This window comes from Hemitrygon akajei, chromosome 9 (genome assembly GCF_048418815.1).
Source record: "Hemitrygon akajei chromosome 9, sHemAka1.3, whole genome shotgun sequence".
Lineage (NCBI taxonomy): Eukaryota > Metazoa > Chordata > Chondrichthyes > Myliobatiformes > Dasyatidae > Hemitrygon > Hemitrygon akajei.
In genome coordinates this window covers 100,872,615-100,889,294 of record NC_133132.1, presented here as the reverse complement: position 1 = coordinate 100,889,294, position 16,680 = coordinate 100,872,615, and the positions used below count along the sequence as shown (strand labels likewise).

General features: G+C 45.0%; 1 protein-coding gene across 1 annotated transcript in view; it reads left to right on the top strand.

Annotated features, from left to right (window-relative positions):
- Positions 1–16,680, top strand: part of nid1a (nidogen 1a) — a 151,159-nt gene that overhangs the window by 94,931 nt on the left and 39,548 nt on the right. The window contains exon 14 of the mRNA XM_073056657.1: positions 14,149–14,321. Coding sequence (XP_072912758.1) covers positions 14,149–14,321 — 173 coding nt within the window. The remainder of the gene's footprint in view (positions 1–14,148; positions 14,322–16,680) is intronic.

The following is a 16,680-nucleotide window of genomic DNA, read 5'->3' as shown; positions in this document are numbered from 1 at the left end:
AAAAGGCACCGAAGCATTTGGGCTCTCACGACCAGACTATGTAACAGTTTCTTCCCACAAGCCATCAGACTCCTCAATACCCAGAGCCTGGACTGACACCAACTCACTCCCCTCTACTGTGCCTATTGTCTTGTTTATTATTTATTGTAATGCCTGCATTGTTTTGTGCACTTTATGCATCCTGGGCAGGTCTGTAGTCTAGTGTAGTTCCTTTTTCTGTGTTGTTCTCACATAGTTCAGTGTAGTTTTTGTACTGTTCCATGTAGCACCATGGTCCTGAAAAACATTGTCTCGTTTTTACCGTGTACTGTACCAGCAGTAATGGTCGAAACAACAATAAAAAGTGACTTGCCTTGACTTGATTTCAGCCCATCAGCCCTTCTGGGGCATAGGCCACCAACAGCAGCTCGCCAGAGTCCTCTGTCCTGGGCCGGCCCTTCAGGTTAGCCCAGGTGTAGCTCATCTTCTCCTTCTCCTCTGGGGGATGAGCTCTTTGGAGATTCTGTTGGTGTTCTGTAGCTCTGGGCTCTTACAGGATGGGGTTGCTACCCCATACCCAACCCTACAGCCGGGCTTGGGACCACCCATGGCGGAGTACAGTGCTCATGAATCAAGCTATGAGTTTGAGCAATATCCCGATGAGCCATCTTGATCCAGAACTTCGGTTATTTATTTCTCTCCGTAGATCATGTCTGACCTGCTGGGTTCCTCCAGCATTTTGTGTGGTGAAGAGGAGAGTGAAGGCAATGCTGAATTGGAGCAAGTTCGAGGCATGTTTGAGATGGAGTGTGAGTCAGAGGTGGAGTGGGAGTGAACAAAGTGGAGTATAGTCGGAGCAAAGGAGGTTCAGAGTCTGCCCACTTAAACTGAGAGCCAGATTGGATTGATCTCGGTACTGGGCTGATTTGAGAAAGTCAGGTACAGGCTGGAACGTGGCAGTAGGGTCCAGACTCAGAGCATATCAATGGGGCAGGGCTTGGGTCCCCGTGTGGGAGATGGCCCGATGTTTGGACGACAGGAGGCCAGATGAACTGAAAAGGCAGGGTATCGGGACGAAAGCGAAGGCTGAGCTGTTTCTGCTCACCGCTCCACAGCACTCAGGCTAACAGTTTCCCCCACAGCGTAATGAAGGTGTGTGCCCACTCTGGCTGCTCCGGGCTTCGTGCCAATGGACTCACTTTCATTCTGAATGCTGTTGCTTGCTTTTATCGTTTGCATGATTTGTGCTTTTTTTCTGCTCTCTCTATGCATTGGGTGTTGGTCTTTTTTTAAATTGAATTCTTTCAGCCTTCTTGTTCTGTGGCTGCCTGTAAGCAGAATCTCAAGATTGTGTAATTTATACATACTTTGATCATAAATGTACTTGAAACTATGGGAGACTTACTTGTAAAAACCTATCTAATTCATTAATGTTTTAGAGTAAGGAAATGTGCCATTTCTTTTTTTCCTATTTCTCTTATTTCTCTTTCTCTTCCTCTCTCTTTTACTGTCTCATTCTGTCTAGATCTGTTACAACATGGTCATGGCTCAAATGCCTCCCCTGTTCAGGGGCAATTAAGGACGGACAGTTTGAGCCAACATTGTGCACATCTCATAAAGAAAAAAATAGTAAAAAGCTTCAAGGTTTGCACCTTCGAAGGCTTCTGAAGCACAGTGAGGGGAATTTTGGGGTACAGGAGAGGTCAGCGTCATCCTATGTATGTTCAAAGATGTTTATTTTTTCCCGAGTTCTTCATTTGGTCAAAGATCGTTCAGAAGTCCCACAAAGCATTCAGCGGTCCTGCTGAGAATGTTTAGTAGATGAACACATGAAGCCCCAAATGTATTTCTTTTTAAATCATTTCATTTGAACCCGTGAGAAATAAGACCTTCTGGGGAGAAGGGAACTTACAATTGCAGCCTTCTCCCTGTATCTCCATCCCTTGCACCAGTGATTTTTGAGAGTATTTTTCTCAAATGGCACAATTTTCCAAGTGTCTGTCATGTATACTTACTTATGTTGGTTGTCACTGGTCCAAATTCTCAATTCTCATTCATTCTCTCTCTCCCCTCCTCCCATCTCCTCTCTCCTCTCTCCCCCCTCCTCTCCCCTCTCTCCCCCTCCTCTCCTCTCTCTCCCCACCCCATCTCCCCCCTCTCCCCCTTCCCCACGTCTTTCTTTCTCTCCCTGTCCTTTTCTCTCTCTCTCGCTCTATGTCAGCTTTTATATGGAAATTAGCTGGACAGTGTGGAGTGTCCCTACAGAAAATTTAGCAAATTCATGGACTGCAAAAAAGTATTTTCTCCCCATACAGTGTTTACAAAGGAAATGGTATTTCAGGAATTTGCCATCCACTGCTCTCACTGCTTGTAAATGGGGGTTATTCATAGCACAACTAAGTGAGAGATGAATTTTTAATACATATAAGGGGACATGACATAAAATCATCTTAACTTGTTCAGCAGCAAATTGATGACTATATTAGGTCATTTGAAAATGGCTGTTTTAAAAGAAAATAAAGATATAGTTTCTGGCAAATGTTGCTGTGCAGTGTGACTGATGATAAACACAGGAGATTCTGCAGATGCTGGAAATCGAGAGCAGCACACACAAAACGCTGGAGGAACTCCGCAGGTCAGGCAGCCTGTATGGAGAGGAATAAAATGCCTGATACATACATACAAACCATACATACCACCAGGCTCAAGGACAGCTACTCTCCAGCTAGTATAAGGATATTGAATACTTCCTTAGTGCAATAAGATGGACTCAACCTCCTGACCTTGCACCTTATGTATACCTGCACTGCACTTTCTGTGTACTGCAACACTTCATTCTGCACTCTGTGTTGTTTTATCTTGTGTTTCCTTCATGCGCTGTTGTAATGAATTCATCTGTATGGACAGTATACAAGACAAATTTTTCCACTGTTACCTCGGTACCTATGACAATAATAAACCAATTTACCAAAACTCTAAACACAAGAGATTCTGCAGATGCTGGGAATCTTGAGCAACACACACAAAACGCTGGAGGAATTCAGCAAGACAGGCAGCATATATGGAGGAGAATAAGCAGTTGACATTTCAGGTCCTGATGAAGTGTCTTGCCCTGAAACATCGACTGTTTATTCCCCTGCATAGATGCTGCCTGGCTTGCTGAGTTCAGTGAGTGTTACCAAGACACTGCTTCTTGTATTGGAACTTACACTGAACCCTGTTCACTATCACACCCTCTGCCCCAGTCTGGTAATGCCTTTTTTTTCCTCTTTTGCAGTTGTTGTCCCCCTTGTTTATAAATTCCTCCATTGCCTTACTATCTTGTCAATCTCTGAGATACCATGATGATTCCATGAGTTTGCCCTCCAATTCCGACCTTTTGAAGATCACTGCACTTCCCTCAACAAAACAGGTTTATTATCACTTAGTATAATGTGAAATTTGTTGTTTTACAGCAGCAGTACAATGCAGAAACAGAAAAGTCGACAAATTACAAAAATAATGGATGGTGAGGGTCCTTTATGATGGAAGCTGCCTTCCGGAGGCAACCCCTTTTGAAGATGTCCTCGATGGTGGGGAGAGTTGTGCACATGATGGGGTTGGCAGAGACCACAACCCTTGATCCTGAGCACTAGAGCTTCCACAGCAGGCTGTCAGGCAACCAGTCAGAATGTACATCTGTAGAGATTCCTAAAAGTCTTTGGTGATGTACCAAATCTCAAATCCGAATGAAATAGAGCTGCTGGTGTGCCTATTTTTTGATTGCTTCAGTGCACTAGGCCAATGATAGATCCTCTGAAAACTTGAAGCTGCTCACCATTGGATGAGGATTGGTGCGTCTTCTCCTGATTTCCCTGAATCCCACAGTCAGTTCCTCGGACAAAGTGCGAGGCTGTTGTTGTGACACCGCTCGCTACATTCTGCAATCTGCTATTGCTTTTCCCTCCCTACAGCCTTGATATATGTGTATTCAGTTTGATCTGTTTGGCTGGCAAGCAAACCAAGAGCTTTTCACTGTATCCTGGGGCATGTGACAGTCATAAACCATTAACATTTACTCCTTGCTCAGTTCTTTGACTCGGCACAGAAATTCCTTGTGCTTATTTCTCTACAACTGTGATCCAGAGACTCACTTTCAAGGAGTGTTTACAACGCATTTTCTAAGTATTGTTTTTTTTCCATAATTTCTCTTCTTTTGCATGTTGGTTGGCTGTTAGTGCATGTATAGTTTCTCATAAATTATTTCGTATTGCTTTATTTTTCGGTAAATGCTTGCAAGAAAATGAATCTCAAGGTACATGGTAGGGGGTAGTAACATATCCCATGGGGTGGCACAATTGCATAGCATCACCTTATAATGTGCCTGTTGTAAGGTCGTGGCTTGGCTCCCACCGCTGTCTGTAAGGTGCTTGTGACTGCGTGGGTTTCAGCCGGGCGCTCCGGTTCCCTCCTACGTTCTAAAGGAGTACGGTTGGGGTTACTAATTTGTGGGCATGTTATGTTGGTGCCGTAAGTGTGATGACACTCGTGGGCTGCCTTGCACAATCCTCACTGATTTGATTTGACACAGATAGTGCATTTCTCAGTATGTTTCGATACACACTAAAGCTAATCTTTTTCCTGTATGTACATGCTTTGATAACAAATTTTATTTTGATCTTGACTTTTGACTTTGACACCTACAGCTTCTCTTCTTTAAGCCACTCTTCAAAACAGAACCCTCTTTTTCCATGTTTTGGTCAGTTGTGTGTGTGCCTGTGCCTGCTGCCTCTCCTGTGACAAATGCCTGATTTCTGCGCAGCCCCTACATATGAACGAGCACGGTCGAATGGATCTGCAGTAGCTGCTGTACTGTAGGCAGCTCACGTCATGTGGGAACTGCGCGAGTCCACATTTCTGACTTGAGAACTGTTTGAGCCTGTACTCGCTGGAGTTCAGAAGAGTGAGAGGGGGATCTCATTGAAACCGATTGAATATTGAAGATAGAGTGGATGTGGAGAGCATGTTTCTAATAGTGGCAGAGTCTAGGACCAGAGTAGAAGGACGTCCCTTGGAAACAGAGAAGGGAGGGAATTTCTTTCGTGAGAGTGTGGTGAATCTGTGAAATTCATTGCCAAGGACATCGTGGAGCCAAGTCATTGGGCATATTTAAAGTGGTGGTTGATAGGTTCTTGATTATTAGGGGTGTCAGAGGGAGAAGGCAGGCAAATGGTGGTGAGAGGGATAGTGTGTCAGCCTTGATGGAGTGATGCAGCAGATTCGATGGGCTGAATGGTCTAATTCTGCTCCTACATCTTATGGTCTTATGCAGTAACCACGGGAGAACCTGTATGTAATTGTGTGTTCCTATTTTATGTAAAAACAAGGTTCAATTTGATTCTGTCTCGTGTAAGTCTGAAAACATAGTAAGTGTACTGTACATAGTAAATTTTTATTTGTGAGGAGGCTTCTTTGTTTTCTGCTGCTTTGCTTTGTTCTTGTAGTTCACACGTTCAGTGCTGAGCATCTCTCCCACTGGGTACTTCCTCCAATCAACTGCCGCCTAATTAAATCTGTTCCCTTCACCTTGACCACTCCTGGTCATTAAAGTTCCAACATCCTCCTGACAGTCCCTGATGAATTGGAGATTTCTTCGTAGAGGAGACTTAAGATTCAAAACTGTTTTATGTCCTCTCCAGTACCCAGTGTAAAGGAGAACAAGATAATTGTTACTCCGGATCCGATGCAACACAAGAAACATACAACACAATGGAACGATGCACAATAAATCCATTCCTGTGCAAAAGTGTTGGGCTCATATATATTGGCTAGGGTACGTAAGACTTTTGCACTGCACTGCCGTAATTTTATGTACTGCCACTGCAAAAAAAAACGAACAAATTTCATGTCATATGTGAGTGATATGAACCTGATTCTGATACGGATCTATTGTAGACAGAGTGAGAAGGGGCAGGGAGAGGGGAATTGATGTTGGGAAAAAGGGAAATGAGAGAGGAAGGCATGGGAATCGTTAGAGAGACATCCTGTAATGATCAGTAAACCAGTTGTTTGGAATCAAATGACTTTGCCTGGTGTCTCAGGGCTGTGTGTGTCTGTCACCTCAAAACCCACTACTCTCTGGTACTCCTTCTCTGTCACCTGTCCCACGCCCCTCCTGCGGAGTGCCACCCTCGTCATTCCAAACATCCTTTGCTAAGGATTTACAAACTCAGTCTCCACTCCACATTGACAGATAGAGTCATGCGCAGAGCTCTTAGGCACCCTAGCTATATATACTGTATGTGCCAAAGACTCCTGCACATGTAAGATAGCTTATATACATAGATTGTATGTCCGTAAAGTGACACAAGGCAGAAGAGTGTCTGACAGGAAATGAAAGTAGTGGCAGTTGGAGATGTGGAGGAGTGGGTTAGTGGGTGGAGGTGTTGATCAGTCTTACTGCTTGGGGAAAGTAACTGTTTTTGAGTCTACTGGTCCTGGTGTGGATGCTACATAGCCTCTTCCCTGATGGGAGTGGGACAAAGTGCCTGAGCAGGGTTGGCGGGATCCTTCATGTAGTTACCGGCTCTTTTCGAGCACCTTTCCATAGATACATCCTTGATGGCAGGTAGGCTGGTGCTGGTGATGCATTGGGCAGCTTTGACTCCCCATTGTAGAGGCTTCCTGTCCACCACACTGCGGTTTCCATATCATTCAATGATGCAGCTCATTAGGATGCTCTCTAGTCTGCATGTGTAGAATGATATGAGTGTTGATGTGCAAAGTCCAGCTCCCTTCAGCCTCCTCAGAAACTAGAGGTGCTGGTGTGCCTTCCTGATTGTGTAGAATGTTCTCTGGGACAGTGAGATGCTTCCACTGCTGTGCCGCCAATGTAAAAAGGAGAGTGAGTGGTGCAAGTTCTCCTGAAGTCGATAGCAATCTCCTTTGTCCACTTGTTCATTTTTACAATGTTCTCCTTACAGAGGAGGTTGGCCAGGATGTTGCTTGGGTCAGAGAACATGTCTCATGAGGATAGAACATGGAACATTACAGCACAGTACAGGGTGTGTACATGCGGTAGCATAGCGATTAGTGTCATGTTAATATAGCGCTAGCAACGTGGTGTCAATTCCCCTGCTGTCTGTAAGGAGTTTGTATGTTCTCCCTGTGATTGTGTGGGTTTCCTCTGGGTGCTCTGGTTTCCTCCCACGGTCCAAATCCATATTGTTCAGTAGGTTAATTGGTCACATGGGTGTAATTGGGCGGTGCAGGCTCAGTGGGCTGGAAAGGCCTGTTACTGAGCTGTATCACTAAATAAATAAAATCAAATAAAAATAAATGCCTTCGTGCCATAAGGTGCCAACCTTTGAACCTACTCTAAAATTAATCTATAGGTTTCCTAAATGTCCCAATGTATTTGCCTCTACAACAACCCCTGGCAGCGAGTTCCTCACGCTCACCATTCTCTGTGTTTAAAAGAAACTATCTCTGATATTTTCCCCCAATTACCTTAAAATTATGCCCTCTCGTATTAGCCTCTTTTTAGATCGGTCGAGCGAGTCAGGCTTTTCTCTTCAGAGCGAAGGAGGATGAGAGGAGACTTGATAGAGCTGTACAGGATGATACAAGAGGCATGGATTGAGTGGACAGCCAGAGACTTTTGTCCTGGGTGGAAATGGCTAATGCAGGGCAGCATATCTTTAAAGTAACTGGAGAGGATGTCAGAGGTAGTTTTTTTTATAACACTAAGTGATAAGTGCATAGAATGTGCTGTGAGGAGTGGTGGTAGAGGCAGATTAGATTTAAGAAACTCTTAGGCACCCAGATGATAGAAATATGGAAGGGTTAGATTGACCCTAGAGTAGGTTATCACAACACTGTGGGCAGAAAGGCCTGTACTGTTCCGTGTTAATTACATTTACAACTTTTATCTTAGCCCTTCCTACAGTGAAAAAATTATTTCAACAATTTCTTATTGCACCTCTTTTGCAGTTAATGTTTCAGATCACTTTATTTAATAAAACCTTTTCCTCACACCTTTGGCAGTTCTTTAGCTGAAAACATTGAAGCTGTGTCCCTGATCCTTGAACCATCTGCTAATAGAAATGGCTTCTCTTTAGTAACTCCAGTCACAGAACGTAGAACAGTACAGCACAGGAATAGGCCCTTTGGCCAGATGGCTGCACTCCCCACGAAATTGATGTGGAATTATCCCATATGCAGTCACATCTCTTTGACCCATCTACACAAACACAAGAGATTCTGCAGATGCTGGAAATTCAGAGCAACGCACACAAAATGCTGGAGGAACTCAGCAGGTCGGTCAGCGTCTGTAGAAAGGAATAAGCAGTCGAGGTTTTGGGCCGAGACCCTTTAGCATTCCTGGTGCAGGGTCTCAGTCCGAAACAGTGGCTGTTTATTCCTTTCCACAGATGCTGCCTGCCCAACCTGCTGTGTTCCTCCAGCATTTTGTGTGTGGTGCTTCAGCCTGTCACCTCTGTGCTGAACCATTATTCTGCTTGTTCCCATCGACCTGCACCTGACCATAGCCCTGCACACCCCTCCCATTCAAACCTTGCAGTCGAACACACAACATTAGCAGCGAAACCAATGGATTCGAAGACAGAGAGGGCTTCTCACAGGTTGGGGAGAAGAGTTTTTAAAAAAGGAGCATTTCGCAGGGCTCGGTGCATTAGAGCAGTGGGTATGACTGCAAGGCCAGTTTTCTTTTCTGGATGTCAGATGTGGGATGTCTGTGAGACTTCCAGCCTCCCTGGTGGCCACATCTGCACCAGGTGCATCGAGCTGCAGCTTCTTAGAGACCGAGTTAGGGAACTGGAGATGCAGCACAATGACCTTGGGCTTGTTAGGGAGAGTGAGGAGGTGATAGACAGGAGCTACAGGCAGGTAGTCACACTGGGGCCACAGGAAACAGGTGAGTGGGTGACCGTCAGGAGAGGGAAGGCAGGGTGTCAGGCAGTGGAGAGCACCCCTGTGGCTGTCCCCCTTAACAGTAAGTACATTCTGAGTGCAATTGGTGGGGGGACCTACCTGGGGGAAGCAACAGTGGTCTTGTCTCTGGCACTGAGTCTGGCCCAGTGGCTCAGAAGGGTTGGGAACAGAAGAAGATGGCCAGTTATAGGGGACTGTATAGTTAGGGGGACGGGTAGGTGATTCTGTGGACATGATAAAGAAACAGGGATGATAGTTTACCTCCCAAGTGCCAGGATTTGTGATGTTCCTGAGCACCTCCATCAATATCCTGAAATGGGAGGCTGAGCAGCTAGAGGTCGTGGTACATACTGGTACCATTGACATAGATAGAAAAAGGGTGGACGCCCTGAAAGCAGAATACAGGGAGTTAGGAAGGAAGCTGAGAGGGAGGACCTCAAATGTAGTCATCTCGGGATTACTGCCTTTGCCACACGACAGTGAGTATAGGAATTGAATGAGGTGGAGGATAAATGAGTGGTTGAAGGATTGGAGCAGGGACAGGGATTCAGATTTCTGGATCATTGGGACGACTTCTGGGGCAGGTGTGACCTGTACAAAAAGGACGGTTTGCACTTGAATCTGAGGAGGACCAATATCCTGGCAGGGTGGTTCGCTAAGGCGATTGAGGAGAGTTTAAACTAGATTTGCAGGGGGTTGGGAACTGAAGTGAAGTGGCAGAGGATGGGGAGGTTGGAGCACAAGTAGAGACAGCTTGTAGGGAGATTGTGAGGAAGGGTGGTCAGATGATAGAGCAAAGATGCGCTCAGACCGATGATTTGAGATGTGTCTCTTTTAATGCAAGGAGTATCATAAACAAGGCGGATTAACTTAGCTCAAAGGGTTTAGATGGAGTGGAGTTTGTTAGGTGTGTTTAGGAAGGTTTCTTGAAGCAATATGTAGGTAGGCCAACTAGAGGAGAGGCTGTACTTGATCTGGTATTGGGAAATGAACCTGGTCAGGTGTCAGATCTCTTGGTGGGAGAGCGTTTTACGGATAGTGATCACAACTCTATCTCCTTCACCATAGTGCTGGAGAGGGACTGGAGCAGACAATTTGGGAAAACACGTAATTGGGGTAGGGGGAAATATGCTATTAGGGAGGAACTCGGGAGCATAAATTGGAAGCAGATGTTTTCAGGGAAGTGCAAGGCAGAAATGTGGCAAACGTTCAGGGAACATTTGAATGGAGTTCTGCATAGGTATGTTCCATTGAGGCAGGGAAAGGATGGTAGAGTTAAAGAACCATTGTGTACAAAGTATGTAGAAAATTTAGTTAAGTAGAAAAGAAAATCTTACAAAAAGGTTCAAGAAACTAGGTACTGTTAGAGCTCTAGAAAATTACAAGATTGCTAGGAAGGAGCTTAAGAATGGAATTAGGAGAGCCTGAAGAGGCCATGAGAAGGCCTTGGTGAGAAGGATTGAGGAAAACCCCAAGGCATTCTACAAGTATGTGAAGAGCAAGAGGATGAGTCGTGTGAGAATAGGACCAATTAGGTGCAATAGTGGAAACGTGTGCATGGAGTCGGAGGAGGTAGCGGAGGTACTTAATGAATACTTTGCTTCAGTATTCACTATGGGAAAAAGACCTTGGCAATTGTGGGGATGACTTACTGCGGATTGAAATGCTTGAGCATATAGGAATTAAGAAAGAGGATGTGCTGGAGCTTTTGAAAAGCATTAAGTTAGATAAGTCACCGGGACTGGATGAGATGTACCCCAGGCTACTGTGAGAAGCGAGGGAGGAGATTGCGGAGCCTCTTGCAATGATCGCTGCGTCATCAACAGGGACGGGAGAAGTACCGGAGGATGGGAGGGTTACAAATGTTGTTCCCTTGTTCAAGAAAGGGAGTAGATATAACTTGGGAAATTATAGACCAGTGAGTCTGACTTCAGTAGTGGGCAAGTTGATGGCAAAGATCCTGAGAGGCAGGAGGGACATGATCTGATTAGGGACAGTCAGCATGGCTTTAACAAGGGCAGGTTGTGCCTTGTGAACCTGATTGAATTCTTTGAGGATGTAACAAAACACATTGATGAAGGTAGAACAGTGGATGTAGTGTATATGGATTTCAGTAAGGCATTTGGTAAGGTTCCCTGTGCAAGGCTCCTTCAGAAAGTAAGGATGCATGGGATCTAAGGAGACCTTGCTTTGTGGATCCAGAATTGGCTTCCCCACAGAAGGCAAAGGGTAATTGTAGATGGTTTATGTTCTGCATGGAGGTCGGTGACCAGTGGTGTTCCTCAGGGATCTGTTCTGGGGCCCCTCCTCTTTGTGATTTATTATAAATGACCTGGATGAAGAAGTAGAAGGGTGGGTTAGTAAGTTTGCTGATGACACAAGCTTGGGGGTGTTGTAGATAGTCTGGAGGGTTGTCAGAGGTTACAGCGTGACATCAATAGGATGCAGAACCGGGCTGAGGAGTGGCAGGTGAAGTTCAACCTAGATAAGTATGAAGTGGTTCATTTTGTTAGGTCAATTCAAAGGCAGAATATAAATGGCAAGTCTCTTGGCAGTGTGGAGGATCAGCGAGATCATGGGGTCTGTGTCGATAGGACACTTAAAGCTGTTGTGCAGGTTGACAGTTGTTACGTACTCGTGGGTATCTTGTACTTGTCACGTGACAGTGGTGTTGAAATTATACTGGACTTAAGGTAGTGGTCTTGTGATGGTGGAGTGACGTCACTTTCCTGCCAGTAGAGGTCATGTGACAGGTTTTTTTTTACAGGTTATAAAGGAGGACCCTTCCCTGTGAGGTGGGGCAGTTCGTGGCTGGATTTGCCATTTTGACTCCATGCCACTGTGTGGTCCAATATTATGACGCAGTTTGGTTGAAAGGTGGAGTTTTATTTAATGCCTAAAGTTTAAAAGGTCATGGCGGCAGTTTCTTTATAATACTGCCAGATAAAAATCGGTGGAGAGTGAAGATCGGAGTTCGGGAGTTAAAAGATCGAGGAAATTCAATTTCGACAGTGAAACAGGTTCGACCTTGTTTGATCTTCATTCGGAAGGAATTCGTTGGCTGTCCCCGTGGTAACCCCTGCGAATAATAGCAGAAAGGGTTGGGTACAGTTTTGTCAAGGAAAGGTCAGTGCCTTTAAGCCGTTTCATTTTCATCTTCGTAAATTCTCCGGGAAAAGTATAGTTCGACTGGGAACCGCAACAGCACGACGTGAAAGAGAATTTAAATCGTCTAAAAAGTCTCTCCTTTAATGGACTGTAAGCATTTTGAACTTTTGCAGTACTACTTTGAAGAACTGTTTTTGCAACATCGCTTTAAGAGCTGTTTAAGCTGCCGCACAGCAGCTGATTTCCAGTTACGTTAGTTGTTTGCTTACTTTTGGGGGTTTGTTTTTCAGTGTTTAATAAATGTTTTATTTGTTATAAGAAACCCTGCCTCACTGATATATTTATTGTTGCTGAATCTGTAACAGAGTATTGTTAAGAAGTCATACAGTGTGTTGGCATTCATCAGCCATGGGATTGAGTTCAAAAGACAAGAGGTAATGTTGCAGCTGTATAGGACCTTGGTCAGACCCCACTTGGAGTACTGTGTTCAGTTCTGGTCACCTCACTACAGGAAGGATGTGGATACAGAGGAGAGTGCAGAGATTTACAAGGATGTTGCCTGGATTGTGGAGCATGCCTTATGAGAATAGGTTGAGTGAACTTGGCCTTTTCTCCTTGGAGTGACAGGATGAGGGGTGACCCGATAGAGGTGTATAAGATGATGAGAGGCATTGATCATGTGGATAGTCAGAGGCTTTTTCCCAGGGCTGAAATGGCTAATACAAGGGGGCATAGTTTTAAGGTGCTTGGAAATAGGTACTGAGGGGATGTATGTCAGGGGTAAGTTTTTCACACAGAGAGTGGTGGGTGCGTGGAATGCACTGGCGGTGGTGGTGGAAGCGGATACAATGGAGTCTTTTAAGAGACTCTTGATAGGTACATGGAGCTTGGGAAAATAGAGGGCTATGTAATAGGGAAATTCTAGGCAGAATCTAGAGTAGGTTACAAGGTCAGCACAACATTGTGGGCCGAAGGGCCTGTAATGTGCTGTAAATTTCTGTGTTCTATGTACCATTTCTGCAGGCAGCCCATCTGCCTGCCTGTGGTCAGTATCCCTCTATCACCTGCCTTTTATTATGTCTGTCTAAATAGTTCTTAAATATTGCTATAATTCCAGCCACCTACTACCCTCTGTGTAAAACAAAAAGTTGATTCACAGATTTCCTTAAACTTTTTCCCTAAACCTCTGCACTTAAGCATTTGATGCTTACAGGATGAGGAAAAAACTGATCTTCTATCTTGTATGTACTTTCCATACTTTAAAACACTTCAATCACGTTGCTCTGATGCATAAGCAAAATTTTGTCTAACCTCTCTTTACTTCTCCGTTCCGGATAGCATCCTGGTGAACCTCTTCTTCACCCTTGACGAAGCTTCCACATCCTTCCTGTAATGGGGCAACCAGAAGTACACTTAATTTTCCAAATGTGGCCTAACCAATGTTTTATGCATCAATTTTTATCAAATTGCTTTTCAGCTTTCTTTGTGGCAAGGACAACATCCCCATCTTTTTCAGCCCAGCACAACTTTCTTGCTGGAACGCTGGAAACATTCCCATAATTTTTTCTGCACCCTCTCAAGGACCTTTTGCATCCTGCAGAGCAGTGACCAACTAATGTTCACCCTATCAATCAGGCTCATATCTTTGAAGACTGTTCTTGCATTGCCCTCTGCCTCTCTAATGAAATGTGATACAGCTCTTTTCTAGTAGCTATAATCTTTAATTTTGCTACCATCCATAGATATTTCTTTGGAACTTCACCAGCTTTTCAATATTCATTTGGTTGTATATCGACTGTGCTTTCTTCTACTGCAATACCTGCGAGAAAATGTACTTGGATAACAGAATTACTTAAAATTTTGAACTTTGTAAAGTTAGCAATTCTTTTCTGCAAGAAATGAATCTCATTGTCTTGTTTTAATTTTTAATGGCTTTCATTGTTACTTTTAATTATTTTTGAGCCTGTGTCCTAGATTCCTTTAATTCATTGGCTGTGTTTTCCCAAGAAAATGCTGAACTGAAGGAGTTAAGTTCTTGTGGTGAATTACAGTGAATGTGTTTGTGTAAGCTTGGTGTGATATAGTGCTATCCAAACATGATCATCTGGTTTCCTTCCATTGTTCTGACAGGTCTCAGCACAGTCACTCCTCCTGTTACAGTTGGGCCCACAGCTCGACCAGATGTCATCCCGCTGCCCCCAGGCACACATCTACTCTTCGCACAAAATGGGAAGATAGATCATATCCCGATAGACGGCTTCAGCCTGAAGCAAAGCGAAGCGAGGACTTTACTCCACATCCCTGTAAGCTTTGCTGAACAAACATTGTTTTATCAAGAGTTCAGTTTTTGGTTTGGTATTGTTACAGCCATTGTTGCTCAGGTCTCGTGCGTGTAACCTCTGCTGGGATACCCGTAGAGCAGGTATTAAGTGAGAGCCATGTTGTCAGAAGTTCTGTCTTTCAGAGGAAAACCTGTAATTGAGGCCCGTTGAAGCTGAATCAAATTAATCTCAAGAATGAATGGAATTAACTCTTCCATTTATAAAAAACATTAATTGAGAAGATCAAAGATATTAACAACTTGCTTTATTTGTCAGACATACATTGAAACATACAGTGAAATGTGTTGTTTGTGTAAATGACCAACACTGTCTGAAGGTGTGCTGGGGCAGCCCACGAGTGTCACCACGCTTCTGGCACCAATATTGCATGCCCAGAACCCATTAACCCATAAAGCATAAGGCATAGGAGCAGAATTAAGCCATTGAATCATGGTTGATTTTTTTATATCCCTCTTAACACCATTCTCCTGGCTCCTCCCCATAACCTCTGATGCCCTGACTAATCCCTAACACATACGTCTTTGAAATGTCATTAAGTAGTCACTTAAGTGTACTAATGTTACCAGGCAGGTTCAATTACAAAGTAGGACAGACATAGGGATGGGTAAGGTTCAGAGGGAAATGGGCCAGATGTAGGCAAGTAGACTAACTCAGGCTGGGATGGGTATGTTGAGCTGAGAGCCCTGGTTCCATGCTAGATAGCTCTATAACTCTAGACTGCATAAACCTAGATGTGCAACAGCGTAGTAACTGCCAAGCCACCCAGTTATTTCTGCTGTTGTTACCTATCTGTCCACCAGCTAAGAAAAATCTCTTGGGGCATTACTGACGTGGGATATTTTGTGTCAATTGGCTGCGATACAATAGTGGGTAAACATCAAGAAAGGTGACAAATTATTCTGTCTTCTTCCCCCTTCCTTTCCGGTCCTGATGAAGGTTCTCAGCCTGAAATGTCAACTGTTCATTTCCCTCCATGGATGCTGCCTGACCTGCTGAGTTCCTCCAGCATTGTGTGTGTGTGTTTGTGTGTTTTCTAACCTACTTAACCTTTCCCTATAACTCAAAAAGAAATTAACTGCTAGTTTTATTTTTTTTGCGTGATGCTCCTGGGTAATTGATACCATTGCATTATCAGTGCAGGTTTCCCCTGCTATTCGAAAGTAGAGCGTTCCTGTGAAATAGTTCGTAAGCTGGAATGTCGTAAAGTGAAGAAGCAATTACCATTTATTTATACGGGAAAAATTTCTGAGCGTTGGCAGACCCAAAAAATAACCTACCAAATCATGCCAAATAACACACAAAACCTAAAATAACACTAACATATAGTAAAAGCAGGAATGATCTGATAAATACACAGCCTATATAATGTAGGAATACTTTTCTACAATCATTGCAGCACTGTCCACCGCAGCGAAAATCTCACACAAGCACTCTCAGCAGCGCTCCCGGCAGAAACACACGGGGCAAGTGCTCCCGGCAGAAACACACGGGGCAAGGGCTCCCGGCAGAAACACACGGGGCAAGGGCTCCCGGCAGAAACACACGGGGCAAGCGCTCCCGACAGAAACACACGGGGCAAGGGCTCCCGACAGAAACACACGGGGCAAGGGCTCCCGGCAGAAACACACGGGGCAAGGGCTCCCGACAGAAACACACGGGGCAAGGGCTCCCGACAGAAACACACGGGGCAAGGGCTCCCGACAGAAACACACGGGGCAAGGGCTCCCGGCAGAAACACACGGGGCAAGGGCTCCCGGCAGAAACACACGGGGCAAGTGCTCCCGACAGAAACACACGGGGCAAGGGCTCCCGGCAGAAACACACGGGGCAAGGGCTCCCGGCAGAAACACACGGGGCAAGGGCTCCCGGCAGAAACACACGGAGCAAGGGCTCCCGGCAGAAACACACGGGGCGAGGGCTCCCGGCAGAAACACACGGGGCAAGGGCTCCCGGCAGAAACACACGGGGCAAGGGCTCCCGGCAGAAACACACGGGGCAAGGGCTCCCGGCAGAAACACACGGGGCAAGGGCTCCCGACAGAAACACTCTTTCCAGTAACCTTTAAGCTATGAAGCTACCAAGTAACACATAAAAATACACAGCCTGTATAAAGTAGAAATAATGTATGTACAGTGTAGTTTCACTTACTGGAATCGGGAAGACAGTGAGCACACTGATGATGGTGTTAGGCTGAGTCATCAGAGGTTGGGGTGGTGGTACACTGGGGTCTGTTCATCATCTGTTTCCATCAGGGCAGGCAGGTCACCACCTTCTATGTCTGCCTGCCTCGGTCAAAGGTCAGGGTTCGTCGTCTGATGTG